Here is an 18,993-nt window from a genome sequence, read left to right on the forward strand (position 1 = left end):
GATAGGTATACAGACTAGATTTTTATAATAACTGTAAATTCATGAATTAATTGTGATATGGGTCTAGTTTATTCTCCTAATTAGGATGGTATTCTATGAAATGGATGAACAGTTTGTTTTTTTTTTCAGTAACCAGGCTTACTGTTCAGTTAGCTTTATTTCATGATTTTTTGGTGCATGAAAGCATTTTGTCTCTAGATAGCTGCCTTCCCCCTACCCACCCCCCCTGGAACTGGGCAGGAAAATATGGCATAAGGCTAGCTTTGAGGGAGGGATTGATACCATAAAGCTTGTGCTTTACTGATAGAAGCTTCATCTTATTTTAACACCTGGAGAGCCTTATTGTTATTGTTGATATTGGGATATTGGGAACTTTTTCTTCTGTTATATACCAACAACTCTCATCCTTTTTTTCCTCCCTCCCTCTCTCCCTCCCTCCCTCCCTTCCTCCCTTCCTCCCTTTTTCTTTCTTTGCCTACAGCTTGTGATACACTAGATTTCTGAATGAGGTAGTAAATAAATTCCAAAAATTTTAATTACATAAATTGTGACGTTATTGTTAATTTAATGAAGCGACCTTGAGTCATTGTGCACAGATAAGGAATAAGAAGTATGTACAATAGGTTCCAGCATTTACTCTAAGTTATCCAAGTTTGTACAATCTCTGGCTGTAGTTTGGTGCCACCTGGTGGCACTTGTATGTTCCTGAAACTGCAGTTTGAGGATTGGTTAGGAGGTAGGAGCTGCTTTGACTTATTTCCTTGTCCCTTGGTGTCTGTGATGGATTGGTTTCAGGACTCATTCTTCCTATACCCAAATCTATGAATGCTCAAGTTCCTTATAAAATGTCATAGTGTTTTCATGTAAATTATGCACATCCTCCTCCTGTATTTAAATTGTGTCTAGGTTACTTATAATACCTTTATAAATAGTCTGTGAATAAGCAGGGAGCCAGTGGCTCAAGCCTATAATCTTAGCTACTTAGGAAGCTGAGATCTGAGGATTGTGGTTTGAAATCAGCCCAGGTAGGAAAGTCTGTGAGACTCTTGTGTTTACTAAACTACCAAAAAAGCTGGAAGGGGAGCTGTGACTCAAGTGCTAGAGCAAAAGATCAGGGTCAGAGCCCAGGCCCCAAGTTCAAGCCTTACAATTGGCACACCCATACACAAAGTTTTCTGTAAATAGTTGTTGCATTGTAGTGTTCAGGGAATGTTAGTGAGGAAAAAAAGGGAAAAAAGTCTGTACATGGTCAGAACAGGTGCAGTTGTTTTTCCAAAACTTTTTTTTTTTTGTTTTTTGTTTTTTTTTTTGGCCAGTCCTGGGCCTTGGACTCAGAGCCTGAGCACTGTCCCTGGCTTCTTCCCGCTCAAGGCTAGCACTCTGCCACTTGAGCCACAGCGCCGCTTCTGGCCGTTTTCTGTATATGTGGTGCTGGGGAATCGAACCTAGGGCCTCGTGTATCTGAGGCAGGCACTCTTGCCACTAGGCTATATCCCCAGCCCTTTCCAAAACTTTTAATCCATGGTGGTTTAATCCAATGAGGTGGAACCCCTGTTACAGAGGGCCAAAATTACCACTGAATTTCTCTCAATTCATGTATTTACAACATTTTCCCCTACTGTGTGTTTATATATATATATATATATATATATTTCCCCCACCCCCACCCCCCGCCAGTCCTGGGCCTTGGACTCAGGGCCTGAGCACTGCCCCTGGCTTCTTTTTGCTCAAGGCTAGCACTCTACCTCTTGAGCCACAGCGCCACTTCTGGCCATTTTCTATATATGTGGTGCTGGGGAATCGAACCCAGGGCTTCATGTATATGAGGCAAGCACTCTTGCCACTAGGCCATATTCCCAGCCCTGTACTTATTTAATATTTCTACAATGTGCTCTATAAAAAGGTCACCTTTATTGGAATCGCTGAATCAAGAACCTGATACGTTCTTGGGAAAGTATTTGTTAAATGGAGAATGAGAAGACAACATGAATGAGAGCAGAGTACGAAGATTTTTGCATTTTATTTAGAGTAGCAGTGTAGCTTAACCAGGTTGTTTACTTTTCTTTTTTTTTTTTTCCCCAGTCATGGGGCTTGAACTTGAACCCTGGGGCTGGGCGCTGTTCTGAGCTCTTCAGCTCAATCAAGGCTAGAGCTCTACCACTTGGGCCACAGCACCACTTCCAGTTTTCTGGTGGTTAATTGGAAATAAGAGTCTCACAGGCTTTCCTACCTGTGGTGGGCTTTAAACTGCAACCTTCAGATCTCGGCCTCCTGAGTAGTTAGGATTATAAGCCACCGGTGTGGCCTGTTTAAGTTTTGTAGAGGCAATAGATATGGTTGAGGAGGTAAGAATAGAAAGGTACAGTGGTACTAGACTGTGTTGACCCTTACATAAAGTAATGTAAACATAACCTGAAGAAGATGAGAAGGAAGAAGAACATTGGTCTTAAACATCCAAAAGATAGATGGAGGAGACATGATGTGTATAATAATGTAATGTAAATAAAAATAAAAAATGCTGAGCTAGGAATGTGGCTTAGTGGCAGAGTGCTTGCCTAGCATGCATGAAATCAGGTTCGGTTCCTCAGCACCACATACACAGAAAAAGCTAGAAGTGGCACTGTGGCTCAAGTGGTAGAGTGCTAGCTAGCCTTGAGCAAAGCCTGGGACAGTGCTTAGGCCCTGAGTCCCAAGACCCAGGACTGGCAAAACAAAACAACAAAAACAACTCCCCAAAAATTAATGCAATAGATGAAACTGTAGACAGATTAAAAAATGACCAATTGACCTAAACAAATCAATAGTTTCAATTTTACATGTCTTACCTATGTTCTGTGTATCTCATACTCACGTAGATGAAACCTGTGAGGTACACTCAGATTTATACAATTCATGGGATGGCTTTAAATCACTTCATAGACACATTTTCATAGAAACTCATTTTGTGAAACTAGTATAATCTGAACCTTAAAACTTTTCCAGTATGAAAATAGAAAATTACTGTGAAATTAAAACAGATGATTTATTAGTTACATAGGAGTAAATATAACCATAACATGCAATCCCTTCATGCTAACAGTTATTTTAAGTGTTTTGTGGAGGAAGATAAATGATGAAATGCACAGTTTGTTGAAGAAGGACTAGAAAAATCTAAGTGGAACATAATAATGATTCCTTTAATCATTAATCCATAAATACACATGGGAACTATTTTGGTAAATCTATTCTCCAATTAATCTGTAAGTTCAACACAATTCCAGTCAAAATTACAAGGTGTTTGTGTTTGGTAAAGTTTGACAAATTATTTTATTTTATTTTTTTGGGTTGGTCACAGGGCTTGAACTCAGGGCCTGGGTGTTGTCCCTCAGCTCTTTTGCACTGAGCACTCTACCACCTTGAGGCACACTACTACTCCCGGTTTTCTGGTGTTTAATTGGAGATAAGTGGATCATGGTGTATATATACTACATTAAACGCTCAAAACCATTAAAAAAAAAAAAAAGAGTCTCATGGACTTTCCAGGCTGGTTTTGAACCTTGATCTCCCATCTCAGCCTCCTGAGATGCTCGGATTATAGGTGCGAGCCACTAACGCCAGGCTGACAAACTCTTTTCTAATGAAGATGTTAATATAGTCTAGGTAATTTTTCAAAAGAACAAAAGGGCAGTTCACTCTACACAAGAATGATTCCTGGTCTGTGGTGTAATTCAGTGGTGGAGTGTGTGTAGCTCACAGGAGGTTCTCAGAGATAGAAAGACAGCGGTAGAGGGGAGGGAGAGGGAGACAAAGACTGGTTCTAAAGCTATAGGAAAATTTAAAATGTGCTAGCCTGCACACAAATAATATAGTAAGATGGAGTATGCAGAAACAGTATGCAAACACCCACATTTCATTTACAGTTTATCTGTTTATAAATCATGAGGAAAGGAGGGACCGACCGTTGGCTAAATTTTATGTATTTGGATAAATAACAAATTAGACTCCTATTTCATACTTTTTTTTGTTGACTTATTCCTATTCACCTTTTTCCCCCCCAGGACTGAGGCCTATACTCAGGGCCTGAGTGCTGTCCCTGGCTTGCTTTTGCTCAGGGCTAGCACTCTACCATTTGAGCCATAGCACTCAAATGTTTTATGTGGTTCTGAGGAATCGAACCCAGGGCTTCAAGCACTCTACCACCAAGCCACATTCCCAGCTCTCCTTTTCATCTTTATACAAGAGTCACATATGCCTCGATCTCAGATGGCCATCCAATTTAATTTTGTCTTTTTTGGTGGTGGGGCTTGAACTCGGGGCCTGGGTTCTGTCCCTGAGTGTTTTGTTCAAGGTTATTGCTCTGCCACGTTGAGCCATAGTTCCACTTCCAGTTTTTAAGTGGTTAATTGGAGATTAGAGTCTTAATGGCCTTTTCTGCCCGGGCTGGCTTCAAATTGAGGTCCTCAGATCTCAGCTTCCTCAGTAGCTAGGATTAGAGGTGTGAACCATTAGAGCCTGACATATTTAGTGTAATTTTGCTTAGTGCTATTTATATATGCTGTGTGTGCGCGTGCACGCGTGTGTGTGTGTACATGTGCGCGCATGCGTGTGCCTCCCCTAGTACTGAGTCTTGAACTCAGGGCTTTGACTTCTTGCTTAGCTTTTTTCACTCATAGTTGGTGCTGTGCCACTTGAGCTACACGTGTCTGCGTGGGCAGACTTTGAACTCCCTAGGCTTATAGGCATGAGCCACTGGCTACAAGCCTGATAGACATTTCTAATGATACTCGGTGTCTATATTGTTTCCTGCTTTTTATTAGTAAGTACTCTTCCTAATACCCATGCATGTTGCCTTTTATATATTTAAGTTGCTTCAGTTGCTTCCTTGTGATAAATACCCACCACAGCTTACTTTTCTTCCTGTCCTATAATGGATATTCATCCTCCTCACTTAGATGGACTAGTTCTGTGTAACAACTACCCCTAAATGTATTGATTTGAAATAAGAACCAGATATTTTCTCTTGGGCCTTGTGTTACATGGTTATGCCGAGATGGACATGGCTTACTCTCTCTTAGTGATCATCTCTGGGTCATCTGGGAGCTGACTGCTCTAAGACCAGCTCAGCTGGAACAACAGCCCTCCTATTTCCTCCTTCCAGTTACCCTTTTCCCCCGGTTTCTTAGGCCATTGGTGAAGAACTCCAGTATTTTGTTAATGAGTGGTGTTGCCTCTGGACTTTATAGGTTTATTTCTAACTCTGAAGGGAGTACGTGAAATTTCCATTTTAAATTTAATATTTGTGACAGGTTTTAGTAATGTCCGCCTTTTCTTTTCTCTTTATTTTTTTGTCTTTGTGTTAATTGAGTCCTATGAGGTGTTTTGGGGGCCTTTGATAAACTTAATTTTTTCTCCTTTAATCTATTAATGTGATTAGTAAGTAGAAGCATTCCCAGATGTTGACCCCTCCTTGCAGTTTGAGAATGTTTGTCATTTTGCTCTAAATAAAAAGACCTTTAGGGCTGGGAATATGGCCTAGTGGTAGAGTGTTTGCCTCCTATATATGAAGCCCTGGGTTTGATTCCCCAGCACCACATATATAGAAAAAGCCAGGAGTGGTGCTGTGACTCAAGAGGTAGAGTGCTAGCCTTGAGCAAAAAAGAAGCCAGGGACTCAGGCCCTGAGTCCCAAGCCCCAGGACTGGCTAAAGAAAAAGACCTTTACATCTATATTCATAAATGATATGGGACTGTAATTTTATTTTTGCTATGTCCTTATGTAGTTTTAGAATCAAAATATTATGCAGTTGATAAAATAACCCAAGTGCCTTGCATTTATTTTTCTCTTCTATTTTCTGCCATTAGTTCTTGTAATTGCTTTTAGGGCTGGGAATGTGGCTTAGTGGTAGAGCGCTTGCCTAGCATGCCTGAAGCCCTGGATTCAATTCCCCAGCACCACATAAGCAGAAAAAGCCAGAATTGGCGCTGTGGCTCAAGTGGTAGAGTGCTAGCCTTGAGCAAAAGAAGCTCAGGGACAGTGCCCAGGCCCTGAATTCAATCCTTAGGACTGGCCAAGAAAAAGAATTGATTTTAAACATTTGCTAGAATTTTCCTAAGAAGGAATTAAACCCTAGGTTTTTTTTTTTAATGGAAGGGATGGTTTACACTATATTTTTATTTACTTTTTTTTAACCACTTAATTTCTACTTGTGTGTGTACCATAGGAAATTTCATATTCTCTAGGAACTTGTACATTTCATGTATGTCACCTTCTTTCCTTTTTTGGTACATTCATGATTGTCAGCTTCTTTTTTTTTTTTTCTTTTGGTCCAAGATAAGGACTTGAACTCTGTACTTGATGCTTTATTAACGTTCCACCTACCAGCCGAGCCATGCCTCCAGCACCTGGGTCAACTTTATTAGTATGTCATTATTTGTAATGCTTTATATTTGTTTGTCATTGTAATGATATTTTATTATTTTTGTTCTATCATCTGGGGTTATCTATCTCTTTCAGTACTCTATATTTTATCTATGTATATGTATTTTCAATCTGTATTTTAATTTTTTTGTGCCAATCCTGGGTCTTGAACTCAGGGACTGGCTCTGTCTCTGAGCTTTTTTACTCAAGGCTAGCATTCTACCACCTGAGCCACAGTTTCATTTATGTCTTTTTGGTGGTTAGAGATGAGTCTCATACTTTCCTGCCTGGTCTGGCTTTGAACCATACTCCCTAGATGTAATTCTTCTGAGTAGCAAGGATTATAAGTGTGAGCCATTGGATTCTAGGTTTTGTGTCCCCCCTCAAGAGTAGCCTCTACCACTTGAGATAAGAGTCCCTTGGACTTTCCTGCCCAGGCTGTCTTCAGACCTTAGTCATTAGATCTCAGCTTCCTGAGTAGCTAGGATTACAGGCACGGTCCGCTAGTGCCTGGCAAGAAGCAGAAATTTTAAAGTGATTATATCTTGTTTTGACAAGAATGTGGTGCCTTCATAGCCAAATTGGAGAAACATAAAATGTCAAATGAACTTACTCTCTAACTTTAAGATTCCAGTAGTTTAAAAAAAATGTACTTGTAAGTATATACTGTGGAGAGACTATAACAGTCATGACCAAACACAGAGATGAAACATTTTAGCATAATTTATAAGTGTAATAACTAGAAACAACTTTACTTCCAGTATAGATTTGCTGAATTAAACAGGGTCAGTTCATATACTGGAATGCTGTGTAGAATTTACAAAGCAAATAACTAATATCCACATGTATGAATATGGACTGAATAGATTTTGAGTAAAGGTATAATTAAGAATGGCATATATTGGGGCTGGGAATATGGCCTAGTGGTAGACTGCTTGCCTCTCATACATGAAGCCCTGGGTTCGATTCCTCCGCACCACATATATAGAAGAAGCCAGGTGGTGCTGTGGCTCAAGTGGTAGAGTGCTAGCCTTGAGCAGAAAGGAAGCCAGGGACAGTGCTCAGGGCCTGAGTTCAAGGCCCAGGACTGGAAAAAAAAAAAGAATGGCATATATTGTATCATGACATCTAAAATATGCAAATACTTTCTATTATTCAGTGATACACATACAAACATAAGTTTTATATAAGTGCACATGCGCTCAGAAGCATAAGGAATAGGGTGGAAGGCTGCACGCTGAATTCAACACTCGATGCAGTGCTGCGTGTGGGGCTCGGTAGTAGTAGTATCCAGGATATTATTTTTATCCATAGATGTGTTATTTCTTGGGGAAATAAGACACTTAACTAAACGAGGAAATGTTAAAGGAGTTGTGGGGCTTTCAGAAGGGAGTAGCAATATGTCTATTCAGAATATTACTTCTTAGTCTTTGCTGAATGTTTTGAATCTCCCTCAAGAGCGGTATGAGTTCCTGAGATAGGAGTATAGAACCTCTCCAGTTTCTAGGCTGCAGAGGTCATGATATTATTGGTAGCAGACACAGAGAACATTTGTAGATAACAATGCTTTACATCTAAGTGAGTTACCCAGATAAGACCCTTACCACATTAGGATCTATAGTTTCTTTTTTTTTTTTTTAAATCAAGTCTGGCCATGCAGAGTTTTGAGTCAACACAGAAATAACATTAAGAGCTCTGGGTGGGCAGTATGAATTCTGGGAAGCGTGGAGAATGAAGAGAGAAGATAGCTAAGGATTGTACTTTATTATTTTTTAACTGTGTATTCCCATTTATTTTCCCCCATTTATTGTCAAAGTGAAGCACAGAGGGATTACAGTTTCATATGTAAGGCAGTAAGCACAATTTTTTCTTTTCTTTTCTTTTTTTTTTTTTTTTGGCAGTTCTGGGTCTTGGACTCTGCCTGAGCACTGTCCCTGGCTTCTTTTTGCTCAAGGCTAGCACTCTGCCACTTGAGCCACAGCGCCACTTCTGGCCGTTTTCTCTATATGTGGTGCTGAGGAATCGAACCCAGGGCTTCATGTATACGAGGCAAGCACTCTTGCCACTAGGCTATACACCCAGCCCAGGATTGTATTTTAAATGAACAGACACATTTAAGGGTTTTCTGAGAAGAAAATAATAAGAAAAACACACACCAGTTCTGGTGATGGCAATCACCAGAACCAGACAAAGAGAAGGCTTCCCATAGGCCCTAGGTCAGAAACATGTTTGGTGGTTAGGATGCAGAGCACAGGCATTATTGTAGGGGCAGGAGCAAGAAATTATACACTCTAAACATCACTTTTAGAATTAAAAGAAACGAATTTGGACATATTTCTAGAATATGTTAAGGTTCTCTCCTTTTTTCCTATAAATATGCTAAATAAGAATTACATATTCATGTTAAATTTCACAGGAATTAAAAAAAATTCCAATGTATTCGTCACTACATATTCTCTAATGATAATAAAGAATGCTTGAAGTCAGTTGTCATAATTTTACTTAAAATATAGGAAACATTAACTATTTCAACCCTTTGCAGTGTGTCATGCACACATGAGCACTTCATAAGTGTGATTTAAACAATCATTTGTGCAACACCATCAGAAAAGACTAGTTGTACTATTTGGTTGACAGTGTAAGAGTGGTGATAGAGTTGAAGGAGTGCCTTCCTAGTCTAAATCATAAAGCACAGAATCAACAAATTCAGAGAGTCTAGTCAAATGATGAAAACAGGAATCAAGGTTAAGTTGGGTACCAGTGGCTCACGCCTGTAATCCTAGCTGCTCAGGAGGCTGAGATCTGAGGATTGAGGTTTGAAGCCAGCCCAGGCAGGAAAGTCTTTGAGACTCTTCTATCCAATAAAACCACTCAAAAATAGTACTGTGGCTCAAGTGGCAGAGTGCTAGCCTTGAGCAAAAGCAGCTCAGGGACAGTGCTCAGGCCCTGAGTCCAAGCGCCCAGGACAGGAAAAAGAACAAAAAAGGAATCAAAGTTAAATTGTATCTGTTAAGTATGCATTCAGAATGGCTTATACTGTCCCTACCCGTAAAAAGATTTGCGTGGTCCATGCCCTGAAATTAATTATGATGTGCAGAGCAAGGCTCCTTTTGAAAATTTAACTTCTGGAGTGTTGGTCCTCTCCGAGAGTCTAAGAAGGGCCATTTTGTACATTTCACTAACAATAATTTGCCATTACAAACCTCTGATAACCCATGCCCCTTAGGCACAGAGGTTAATGCCTGTCATTCTAGCACCTAGGAAGCTAAGTGGGAGGGTCACTTGAGCCCTGGAATTTGAGTCCAGCTTTAGCAACAAAAAAAACCCTGCTGCGTCTATATTTTTAATATTTTGTTAAAAATTCTAGGGGCTGGGATGTTGCTACGTCTCGTTTGTCTAAGTGTGGTTCTGGGTTTGATCCTCTCAGCATAGACCTAGTCTAGAAACATCAAATATATTCTCTTAAGAAATGAGGTTTTAGGGCTGGGAATATGGCCTAAGTGGCAAGAGAGCTTGCCTCGTATACATGAGGCCCTGGGTTCGATTCCCCAGCACCACATATACAGAAAATGGCCAGAAGTGGCGCTGTGGCTCAAGTGGCAGAGTGCTAGCCTTGAGCAAAAAGAAGCCAGGGACAGTGCTCAGGCCCTGAGTCCAAGGCCCAGGACTGGCCAAAAAAAAAAGAAATGAGGTTTTAGCTGGTTGTAGCAACTCATGCTTGTAATCCTAACTACTTGGGAGGTGGAGATTGGAAGGATAATGATTTGAAGTTATCCTGCACACAAAAATGCCTCTTCTCAACTAATAAAAAGCTGAGAGTGGAGGTATGTTTGTTATCCCAGACATATGGGAAACAAATTAGAAGGATTGTGGTCCAGACTAAACCCAGGCATAAATGGGAGACCCTATTTGAAAATTAAAAGCAAAAAGGAATGGGGGGGGGGGGGAGAGAGGCTAGGAATGTGGATCAGCAGTAGAGTGCTTGCCTTGCATGCATGAAGCCCTGGGTTTGATTCCTCAGCACCACATATGTAGAAAAAGCTGGAAGTGGCGCTGTGGCTCAAGTGGCAGAGTGCTAGCCTTGAGCAAAAAGAAGCCAGGGGCAGTGCTGAGGCCCTGAGTCCAAGCCCCAGGACCGGCAAAAAAAAAAAAAAAAAGGAATTGGGGCCTGGATCAGGTGGTATCTACCATGCCAGTAGCATGTTGTTCTGCCAGAGTAACTAATGCATGGATGACAGACAGGGGATGGTGAACCCTCTGTGTTGTACAGGGTGGCTCTGAATGCCAGGATTTGGATTTCAGGTTGTGCTACTGAGCCTAGCTTAAAAAAATGTTCACGGATCTTTTTTATTTTCTTCAGGATAGTCCTCAAAAAGGGAATTCCTATGTCAGAAAATAGGAGCTCCTTTCAGTTGTGATACATGCCCCATTGCTTTCCTGGAAGTCTCTGTCTGTCGTCTATGCTGCCAGCAGCCTCCTTTATTATTCCTGGCATTTTTCATCCCCGAAATGTACCTGTGGCTTTGGTAGACTTGCTCATGGTAGCCGGGCTAACTTCCAGGGAGATTTGTTTTCATAAGAGCTTTAAATACATGGAAACATCGCGCAGACTTTGTGTATTATTTTCTCTGTGTCGTGTGCGTAAAGGAAGGCCCATGAAGAAGTGTACAGCTCTGTTCTCAGGACAGCATGGACTCTCGCTCAGGAGGAGCGAGCAGTAGAGCACATGCACTATCAAGATGTGCCTGGGTGGTTTTCGTTTTTTCCAGTCCTGCCCCTGCCCCTGGCCTCCTTTCTCTCAAGGCCGGCAGCACTCTGCACTTGATCCACAGCACCCCCTCTGGCCTTGTCTGTGGATGTGAAGGTATTTCTGAAAAGCAAACGGCGCGGTAGAGGTGAATCGCATTTCGAACGCGCTTTCCCGTGCTGGAAAAGCTGCTTTCTTCTTGAGCCGCACGGTCAAGTCACCGGAGTCCGCCCGGCGGGGAGGCCCGGGTCCCGGGCTAGCGCGCGCCCTGGTACCCCACGGGGAAGCTGGTGGGGGGCCGGGCGCCGGGGCCCCTAGCCCCGCGCCGTGGCGGTCCCTCGGCACGCACGCACAGCTGGGGTGCGGGTCCCCCCCACCCCGCCCGGCCCCGGGGGTCGCGGCGCCCCGTGAGCACGGACGGGGAGACGGAAGCCGGGAGGCGCCCGCCTCGGCCTCCCGGCCGCGGGCCCCGTCCGTAAGTTGGCGGCAGTTTGTCTTCCCTCTCGGCGGCGCCTCCCGTGCGCGCCGGCCCGGCCCGGGGTGGGGTGGGGGGCGGCGGGGCCCCGCTTTCCGCGCCCGCCGGGGGCGTGGGCCCCGGGCAGGGCGGGCGGCGGGCGCCCTCGGCGCGCGGCCGCGGCCCCAGGTGTCGGCGCGGCGCCCTCGGCGGCGTCCGCACTTCCTGTCTGGGCGCGGGGCGGAAGGATCGCGTCGCCAGCGGAGCCGCGCCGAGCCGCCGCCGCCGCCGCCCGGCCCTGCCGTCGCCCGGCCCTGCCGTTAGGTGGAGGGGTTTCCAGCCCGGCGGCGGGAGGCGGGAGGCGGGCCGCCCGGCCGCCGCTTCCTGTCGGAGGACGCGCAAGGATCCGGGCGTCGGGGCGTGTGCGAGGGCGTGAGTGGTGCGGGCCCTCGGCGTGTGTCTCCGGCCGCGGTCCCGCCTCCCCCCGCGCCCGCCGCCCGCCCGCCGCGCGAGTCAATGTGAAGCAGCAGCTGCAGCCCCGGGGTAAACATGGCGACGTCTCTGCACGAGGGGCCCACGAACCAGCTGGATCTGCTCATCCGGGCCGGTGAGGACGGGCAACTTCCCGCGGTGCAGCGGTGCAGCGGGCGGGCGCACGAGGCGGCGGCGGGGGGCCGGGGGCCGGGGCCGCGTCCGGGCCGGGCCGCGCCGCCGCGGGGACGGGGTGGGGAGGGGCGCGGTGGGGGGGCGTCATGGAGGCGGCGGGTCAGGAAGTGATCACCTTGGGGACCGCGCGGCCGGGCCCGGCGCCGCCGCGGGGCGCGGCGAAGTTGGGGACGGGGCCGGCGCGCGCGGCAGCGCCGTCAGGAACCAGGAAGTGAGCGGCCGGCGGCGCCTGCCACGCTGTCTGCGGGGAGGCCGCCCCGACGCGCCCGCACCGGCGCTTCCGCGTGCACGGGCCGGCGGGCCGGGCCGCCGCCCGGCGCCGGACGCGGCCCCGACTAACGGTCCCGGGGAGGGCCGGCGTGGGGCCGCCGCGCCGCGGCCCGGGCCCGCCTCCCTCCCTCGGCGCCGCCGCCGGCGTGGGGAGGACCGGGGTCTGCCCTTGCCGGGCGGGCTGTCACACCGGGGGGGGGGGCGTGCGGGGCGCGCTCGGCGCGGGCGCCGCGGACCGCGGGCGCTTGTCTTTGTAAACATGGGTGGACGTCGGGGAGCGGGGCGAGGGCGCCCCGGCCCCGGGTTCGCCTCTGCCCGGAGGAGCCCCTTCCCCTCCCCCAACCCTCCCACCATAGCGGAAGCGCCTGGGAGAGGACAGAAGCCGCGGGATTGACAGGCCGGGGTTCCAATCTGCGCGCTGAGTGGTTCCAAATAAGAACGGTGGCTGGCGGGGGCGGGACGAGCGGCCCGCGCCGGCCAATGAGCGCTGGGCGGGAGCGGGGCCGACAATGTACGCATGGAATTGGAGGGAAGAGGGAGTGTAAACACGGAAGTGGCCGCGGTGGGGGATGTGCGGCGCCCCGGCCGGCCGGGCCGCGGCGGAAGGGCACGAGCCGCGCGCTCGGGAGTGGGCGCCGCCAGTGCCGTGCCGTGCCGTGCCGCGCCGCGCGCGGAGGACTCGGCGGGGCGGGGGCGGGGGGCCCTCCCCACCCGGACCCGGGCATCTGAAGTGGGGACCCCGCGCCCACGCGCCGGCTCGGGGTCGCGTCCGGCCGCACAGGCACGGTGGCTTCCCGGTCCGACCCGCACCTGAAGTGACACGCGGGGATAAAGTGCCATGAGTGAATGCGCCGCGGTGTGTGGTGATCATCATCGTTACCGGGTCCCCGTGCTCCAGTTGTAGGAGGGGTAATGTGGGCGAGGACGGAAGGCGCTCCGTGGAAGAGCTGCTACTTCCCCGTGGTTAGGAGTGCTTGTGGGACATTCTTTAACATAGCCCCAGAAGCAGAGCTCTTGGAAATTGCTGCAAAGCTGAGAGCTTAGTTTCTTTGCTGAGCCTTTCTTTTTCTTTTCTTTTTTTTAACGTGCTCTCGGAACAGTAAGAACAAATGTAACCTGTACAATACTTTGCTGGGAATGCACATCACACTGACATCTTTCGTTTCAAGATACAAAAGTGTTGCCCTTTTCTAAGAGTTTCAATTATTGTTTATTATTTTGAGGTGCTTGGGATCTGCACCCCAGGTCTCCCTTCATGCTGTAGGCAAGCGCTCTCCTTGCCAGTAAGCTGCATGCCAGGCTCTGAAAAGGGTTTTCTAAAATGAATTCACTTTCTAGCTCTTCTGAATGCACTGATGAATACACAAGTTAAGGTTTCCCATTCGATTATAATGTGCTGTAAAGAATATATTTTGCATATAATTCTTTTCAGACTGTTCTTTAAGTCATGCTTGTGTAATCTGAAGCGCCTATGCTGGCTTTATTTTAGAAAAAGAAATTTGAGACTGGTATTATTCAGTGAATTTAGAAAGTTGAGGGAGGAAAGGTGATCCAGTAAGATTCATGACTTTATTGCTGCCAATTTCCACCCTCATATATGAGCAGAGGGATATTTGAAATGTTTGTAAGGACACAGTGAATTCGTTTATCTCCTTAAGGGAAGTCATTAAGTGTGAGGAGACAAGATGGAAATCTAATGTAAAAATAGCTTATAGTAATGGCAGAAATGTGTTGGTGATTAGCCTAGAATGAGTGACATTCATGGAAACCTGTAGAGGTGAAGTGCTCTAAGTTGAATGTGGCTCATTTAACTTTTTCACGCCAGGTAGAAGTCACTTAATATCACTGATACTGGATATGTTAAGGTGCCAAAGGACACTTACTTTCCTCCTTTAAAATGTAAATGTTATGTATTTGTACTTCATTAGTTGCCAATATTAGTGCTGCCAGAAAAGTTTTAAGTACCATTACAAATCATTATTATTTAAAAATACTTTGTGGTTGAGACTTCAGAGTGAAGTGAATATGGTCTCTTAAGTATGGACATCTATGAAAATAGGAAAATGAAACCTGTTAATGTGTGTGTGTGCTCGGGCATGCTGGTCCTGGGGCTTGAACTAAGCTCTTTGCTCAAAGCTAATGCTCTACCACTTGAGCCACAGTTCCATTTGGTAGTTAATTGACCACTCCTGCTTGAGCTGCCTTTAAACAGATTCTCAGATCTCAGCCTCCTGAATAGCTAGGATTACAGGCATGATCTACCAACACACGTGGTGGCTGTCCAGTCTTTGAAAATACAAGTGTGTGCCAAATTGAAACTTGAAACTAGGTATACATGCTGAGTAAGTCTATGATACAATTTATTATTATCTTTTGTCGGTCCTGCGGTTTGCTGAGCTTGGTCCTCCCCCCACTCCCCCACTTCCAGGCTAGCACTCTACCACTTGAGCCACAGCGCCACTTCTGGCTTTTCCTGTTTATGTGGTACTGAGGAATTGAACCCAGGGTTTCATGCATGCTAGGCGAGAACTCTACCCATTAAGCCACAATCCCATCTTTGTGATACAATTTTCATAATTTAGATTGAGTTGTAGTATTTCTCGTGAAGGTATTCTATATCTATGGTCTGGAGTTCCTGGAGAATTTTCAGTTTAAAATATTTTGAGCGGAGTGTTGATGGCTTCCGCCTATAATCCTAGCTATTCAGGAATCCAAGACCTGAATGTCTTAAGTTCAACCTGCCCAGGCAGCAAGGTCTTATCTCCAGATATATAGCCCTTCACCTTTTCCCTGTAGTTTTGTTTTTAAATTTGAAAAATGAAAGAAATTTTGCTGTAAGTGCAGTTATTAAAGGAGGAGGTAATTTTTCTGGAAATAAACCCTAAACCTTTTCATGGACCAAAGTAGTATTTGTAATTTTGTCCAAGTTTATCATGAAATTTGTAATTGAAAATCTTGTTTCTGGAATACCTAGTAAAAGTTGGCATCTCTTATCTACAATACTTGAGACAGAAGTGTTTTGGTTTTCATACATTTTTAGATTTTGGAGTGTTTGCATAAGCTACAGAGGATTTCACATTTTCTGACTTGGAATGCTCAGTTTGTATCCATTTTGAAAAGACCCATCAATTTGAACAACAGCAGCAACAACAAAAAGCGGTGAGAAATAGGAAATTAGTGAAAAAATAGGAAATGTGTTCAAATAAAAATAGAGGAATGATAATTAGTTTTCTATTCTATAAAACTTGTGATAGCGAGCTGGGAATGTGTCTTAGTGGTAGAGTGCTTGCCTAGCATGCCTTGAAGCCCTGGGTTCCATTCCTTAGCACCACATAAACAAAGCCAGAAGTGGCGCTGTGGCTCCAGTGGTAGAGCAAAAAGAAGCTCAGGGACCGTGCACAGGCCCCCAACTCCAGGACTGGCAAAAACAAATAAAAAAACAAAAACAAACTGGTGATAGCTTAGTAGAACCCTTGTCTTGGATATGTGAAGCCCTGGGTTTTATCTCAATATTGGAAAGAATTTTTATTTGAAAATGTATTGAAGAAATGACCCCTCAGAGTTCATTGCAGCATTAATTCTAAGGTTCGCATAAAATTTTGAGTTGCAAAGCTAAGTGCTGGTGGCTAGTGCTTGTATCCTAAGTACTCAGAAGGCTGAACTTTAAGGTTCCTGGTTCTGAGGCGGCGCAGGCAGAAGATTTGGAGAGACTGTCTCTAGTTAATCAACAAATAAGCTGGATGAGAAGAGTGGCTGTGAAGTGGTAGAGTGCCAGTCAGAAGAGAAAAAGCTGAGTGAGAGTGTAAGGGCCTGAGTTCAAGCCCTAGTACTGGCGCACACACATATACACACACATACAAATGAGTGAGAAAGTTATACCAGGGTAAAAACATCAATCAGCATAATTCCAACATAGAACACTTTTATTTAGAAGCAAATTTGGTTGGTAGAGAAGAGCAAGTAGCAGGATGTTGTTGACATTTTGTTTAAAATAATTTCTCATGTAAAGTTTAAATGCTCAAAGATTCAAAGAAGTCATGTGTGGTGGTACATACATCACATCTCAGCTGGAATGTGAGTTCCAGGCCATCCTAGACTATATAGAGATACTGTTTGAAAAAACACAAAGAAAAATTTACAAAAGCTTAGAAAAAATCCTGAAGGGCTGGGAAGATGCACAAGGCCCTGAGTTTAATTAAAAATTCCCTTACAGGGGCTGGGGATATATATGGCCTTGTGGCAAGATTGCTTGCCTTGTATACATGAGGACCTGGGTTCAATTCCTCAGCACCACATAAACAGAAAATGGCCAGAAGTGGCACTGTGGCTCAAGTGGCAGAGTGCTAACCTTGAGAAAAAGAAGCCAGGGACAGTGCTCAGGCCCTGAGTCCAAGGCCCAGGACTGGCAAAAAGAAAAAAAAAAAATCCCTTACATGTCAGTAGACAAGTATTGCACTTTAAGAATGTAATCATATAGTTTGTCATCTACATACTGATGTTTATATTAAGTAGCTAAAACTTAAATAACTTTGTAATTATTCCTTTTTTAAAAAATCAGTTGTAGGGCTTGAACTTGGGACCTGGGCACTATCTCTGAGCCAATTTGTGCTTAAGGCTAGCACTGTACCACGTGAGCCACAGCGCCACTTCGGGTTTTTGAGTGGTTAATTGGAGATAAAAGTCTCAAGGAATTGAGGAGGGAGGGGAGTTTTCTACCTTGGCTGGCTTTGAACTGCCATCCTCAGATCGCAGCCTCCTACATAGCTAGGATTACAGGTATGAGCCACCTGCGTCCGACCAATTATCACATTTGATGGTAAATTACAGCTCTTAATTCTCAAACACCAAACTCTAGGGACCCTGGAAGTCCAGAGTCTTTCACAGGCTCTGGGAACATCTTAAGGATAACTAATTTCATAATACAGTATTAAGGCATTGCTTGTTTTCCCCCTTTGTGTGTGTGAGTGCTGGTAATGGGACTTGAACTTGGTGCTTACCACTTTAGTCACACTGCTACTTCAGCCGTTTGCTGTTTAGTTGGAGGTAAGTGTGTTCTTTGGCTTTTTCTGCTGGACTGGCTTTGAGCAGCAGTCCTCAGATTTTGGCCTTCTCAGAAGCTAGGCTGATAGGTGGTGAGAGTCACTGGCACTCGACTGCTTGATTATGTTTTAAGTATACAGACTTTGTGTCTGTGTGTGTTGCATGTGCTGGTCCTGAGACTTGAACTCGGGGCCTGGATACTGTCCCTGGGCTTTTTTTTACTCAAGGCTAGTAGTACACAACTTGAACTACACTTCCTTCCACTCATGCTTTTTTGGTGTTTAATTGGAGATAAGAGTCTCAGACTCTCCTGTCCCAGCTGGCTTCGAACCATGATCCTCAGAACTCAGCTTCCTGAGTAGCTAGGATTCCAGCTGTGAGCCTCCAGCGTCCTGCTCACACTGAGTTTTTTAGAGGCTAAATCATGGTATTCCAACATTCCAAATAAAAGAGGAGCTAGGTAAGCTAGTTCATCTACTTTCTTGTTTGTTTGTTTTTGTTGGTTGGTCAAGGGGCTTGCACACAGGGTCTGGGTGCTGTCTGCTCAAGACCAGCATTCTACCTCCTGAGCCAGAGCTCCATTTCCAGATTTTTTGGTAGTTAATCGGAGATAAGAGTCATGGACTCTTCTGCATGGGCTAGCTTTGAACCACAATCTTCAGATCAGCTTCCTGAATCAAGGTATTTTTTTTTTTACAAAATTTGCATACTAGTTAAAGAAAAGGTGTTTGTTTTACTTTTGCACTTAAAAATATCTATTGAGAAATATAACACTTTGTGAAGTTTATTGATTTAGGAAATATTTTTTTTTGTTTTTCCATTTTACACTTTAAAATACAGCTGTATTAATTGAAGATCAAGGGAGAAGATAAGAGTACCCCAGACCTAAATTTTTGTTGTTCATTAGTATTATTTGTTATTTCTGCTGTAGTCTGGAGGCTCATCACTAGAGGATAAACTGAAGGAAATGGGTGTTCAGATTGAATGGTGAACTTGTAATCTTGGTGTCTGGTGTATCACCTACTGAAATATTTTCCTCATTCCCCCCTCCATCGTTTTCAGTTGCTACTAAATTTTATTTTTGATTTGAGAACATGGTTAAGGACTAGATCTGTTGCCAGCCTTCTCTTAGGCAAAGCTGAGAGGTATGCCTCTTGTCAGACTTAATTACCAAGTTTGGTATTTCGTAACAGCTGTTAAGTGAATCAGGAATAGTCTACCATACAAACACTAGTTGATGAGAAAGATAGAAATGGAACAAGCATATTTTTTACCAATAGTAAATGAAGATATAAGCAAATCCTATCTTTGGTCCTATGATTAAAATTAAAATAGTTTGTAGAATTTCTTTTTTTTTTTTTTTTTTGCAATAGCAAGGCAAGACTTTATTCAAGCTGGGCCGCGTCCTACCCACCTACAT

At 44.9% G+C, this 18,993-nt stretch overlaps 1 protein-coding gene across 8 annotated transcripts in view; it reads left to right on the forward strand.

Annotated features, from left to right (window-relative positions):
* Positions 1 to 18,993, forward strand: part of Elf2 (E74 like ETS transcription factor 2) — a 69,377-nt gene that overhangs the window by 33,022 nt on the left and 17,362 nt on the right. The window contains exon 1 of one of the 8 annotated variants that reach the window (XM_048333796.1): positions 11,874 to 12,204. The exons of 6 other annotated variants lie outside the window; for them this stretch is intronic. In XM_048333796.1, coding sequence (XP_048189753.1) covers positions 12,147 to 12,204 — 58 coding nt within the window. In that variant the 5' untranslated portion in view covers positions 11,874 to 12,146. Of the gene's footprint in view, positions 1 to 11,873; positions 12,205 to 18,993 lie in introns of those variants that run through there. One more of the 8 variants, XM_048333795.1, reaches the window with a different exon arrangement.

This window comes from Perognathus longimembris, chromosome 24 (genome assembly GCF_023159225.1).
Source record: "Perognathus longimembris pacificus isolate PPM17 chromosome 24, ASM2315922v1, whole genome shotgun sequence".
Taxonomy (NCBI): Eukaryota; Metazoa; Chordata; class Mammalia; order Rodentia; family Heteromyidae; genus Perognathus; species Perognathus longimembris.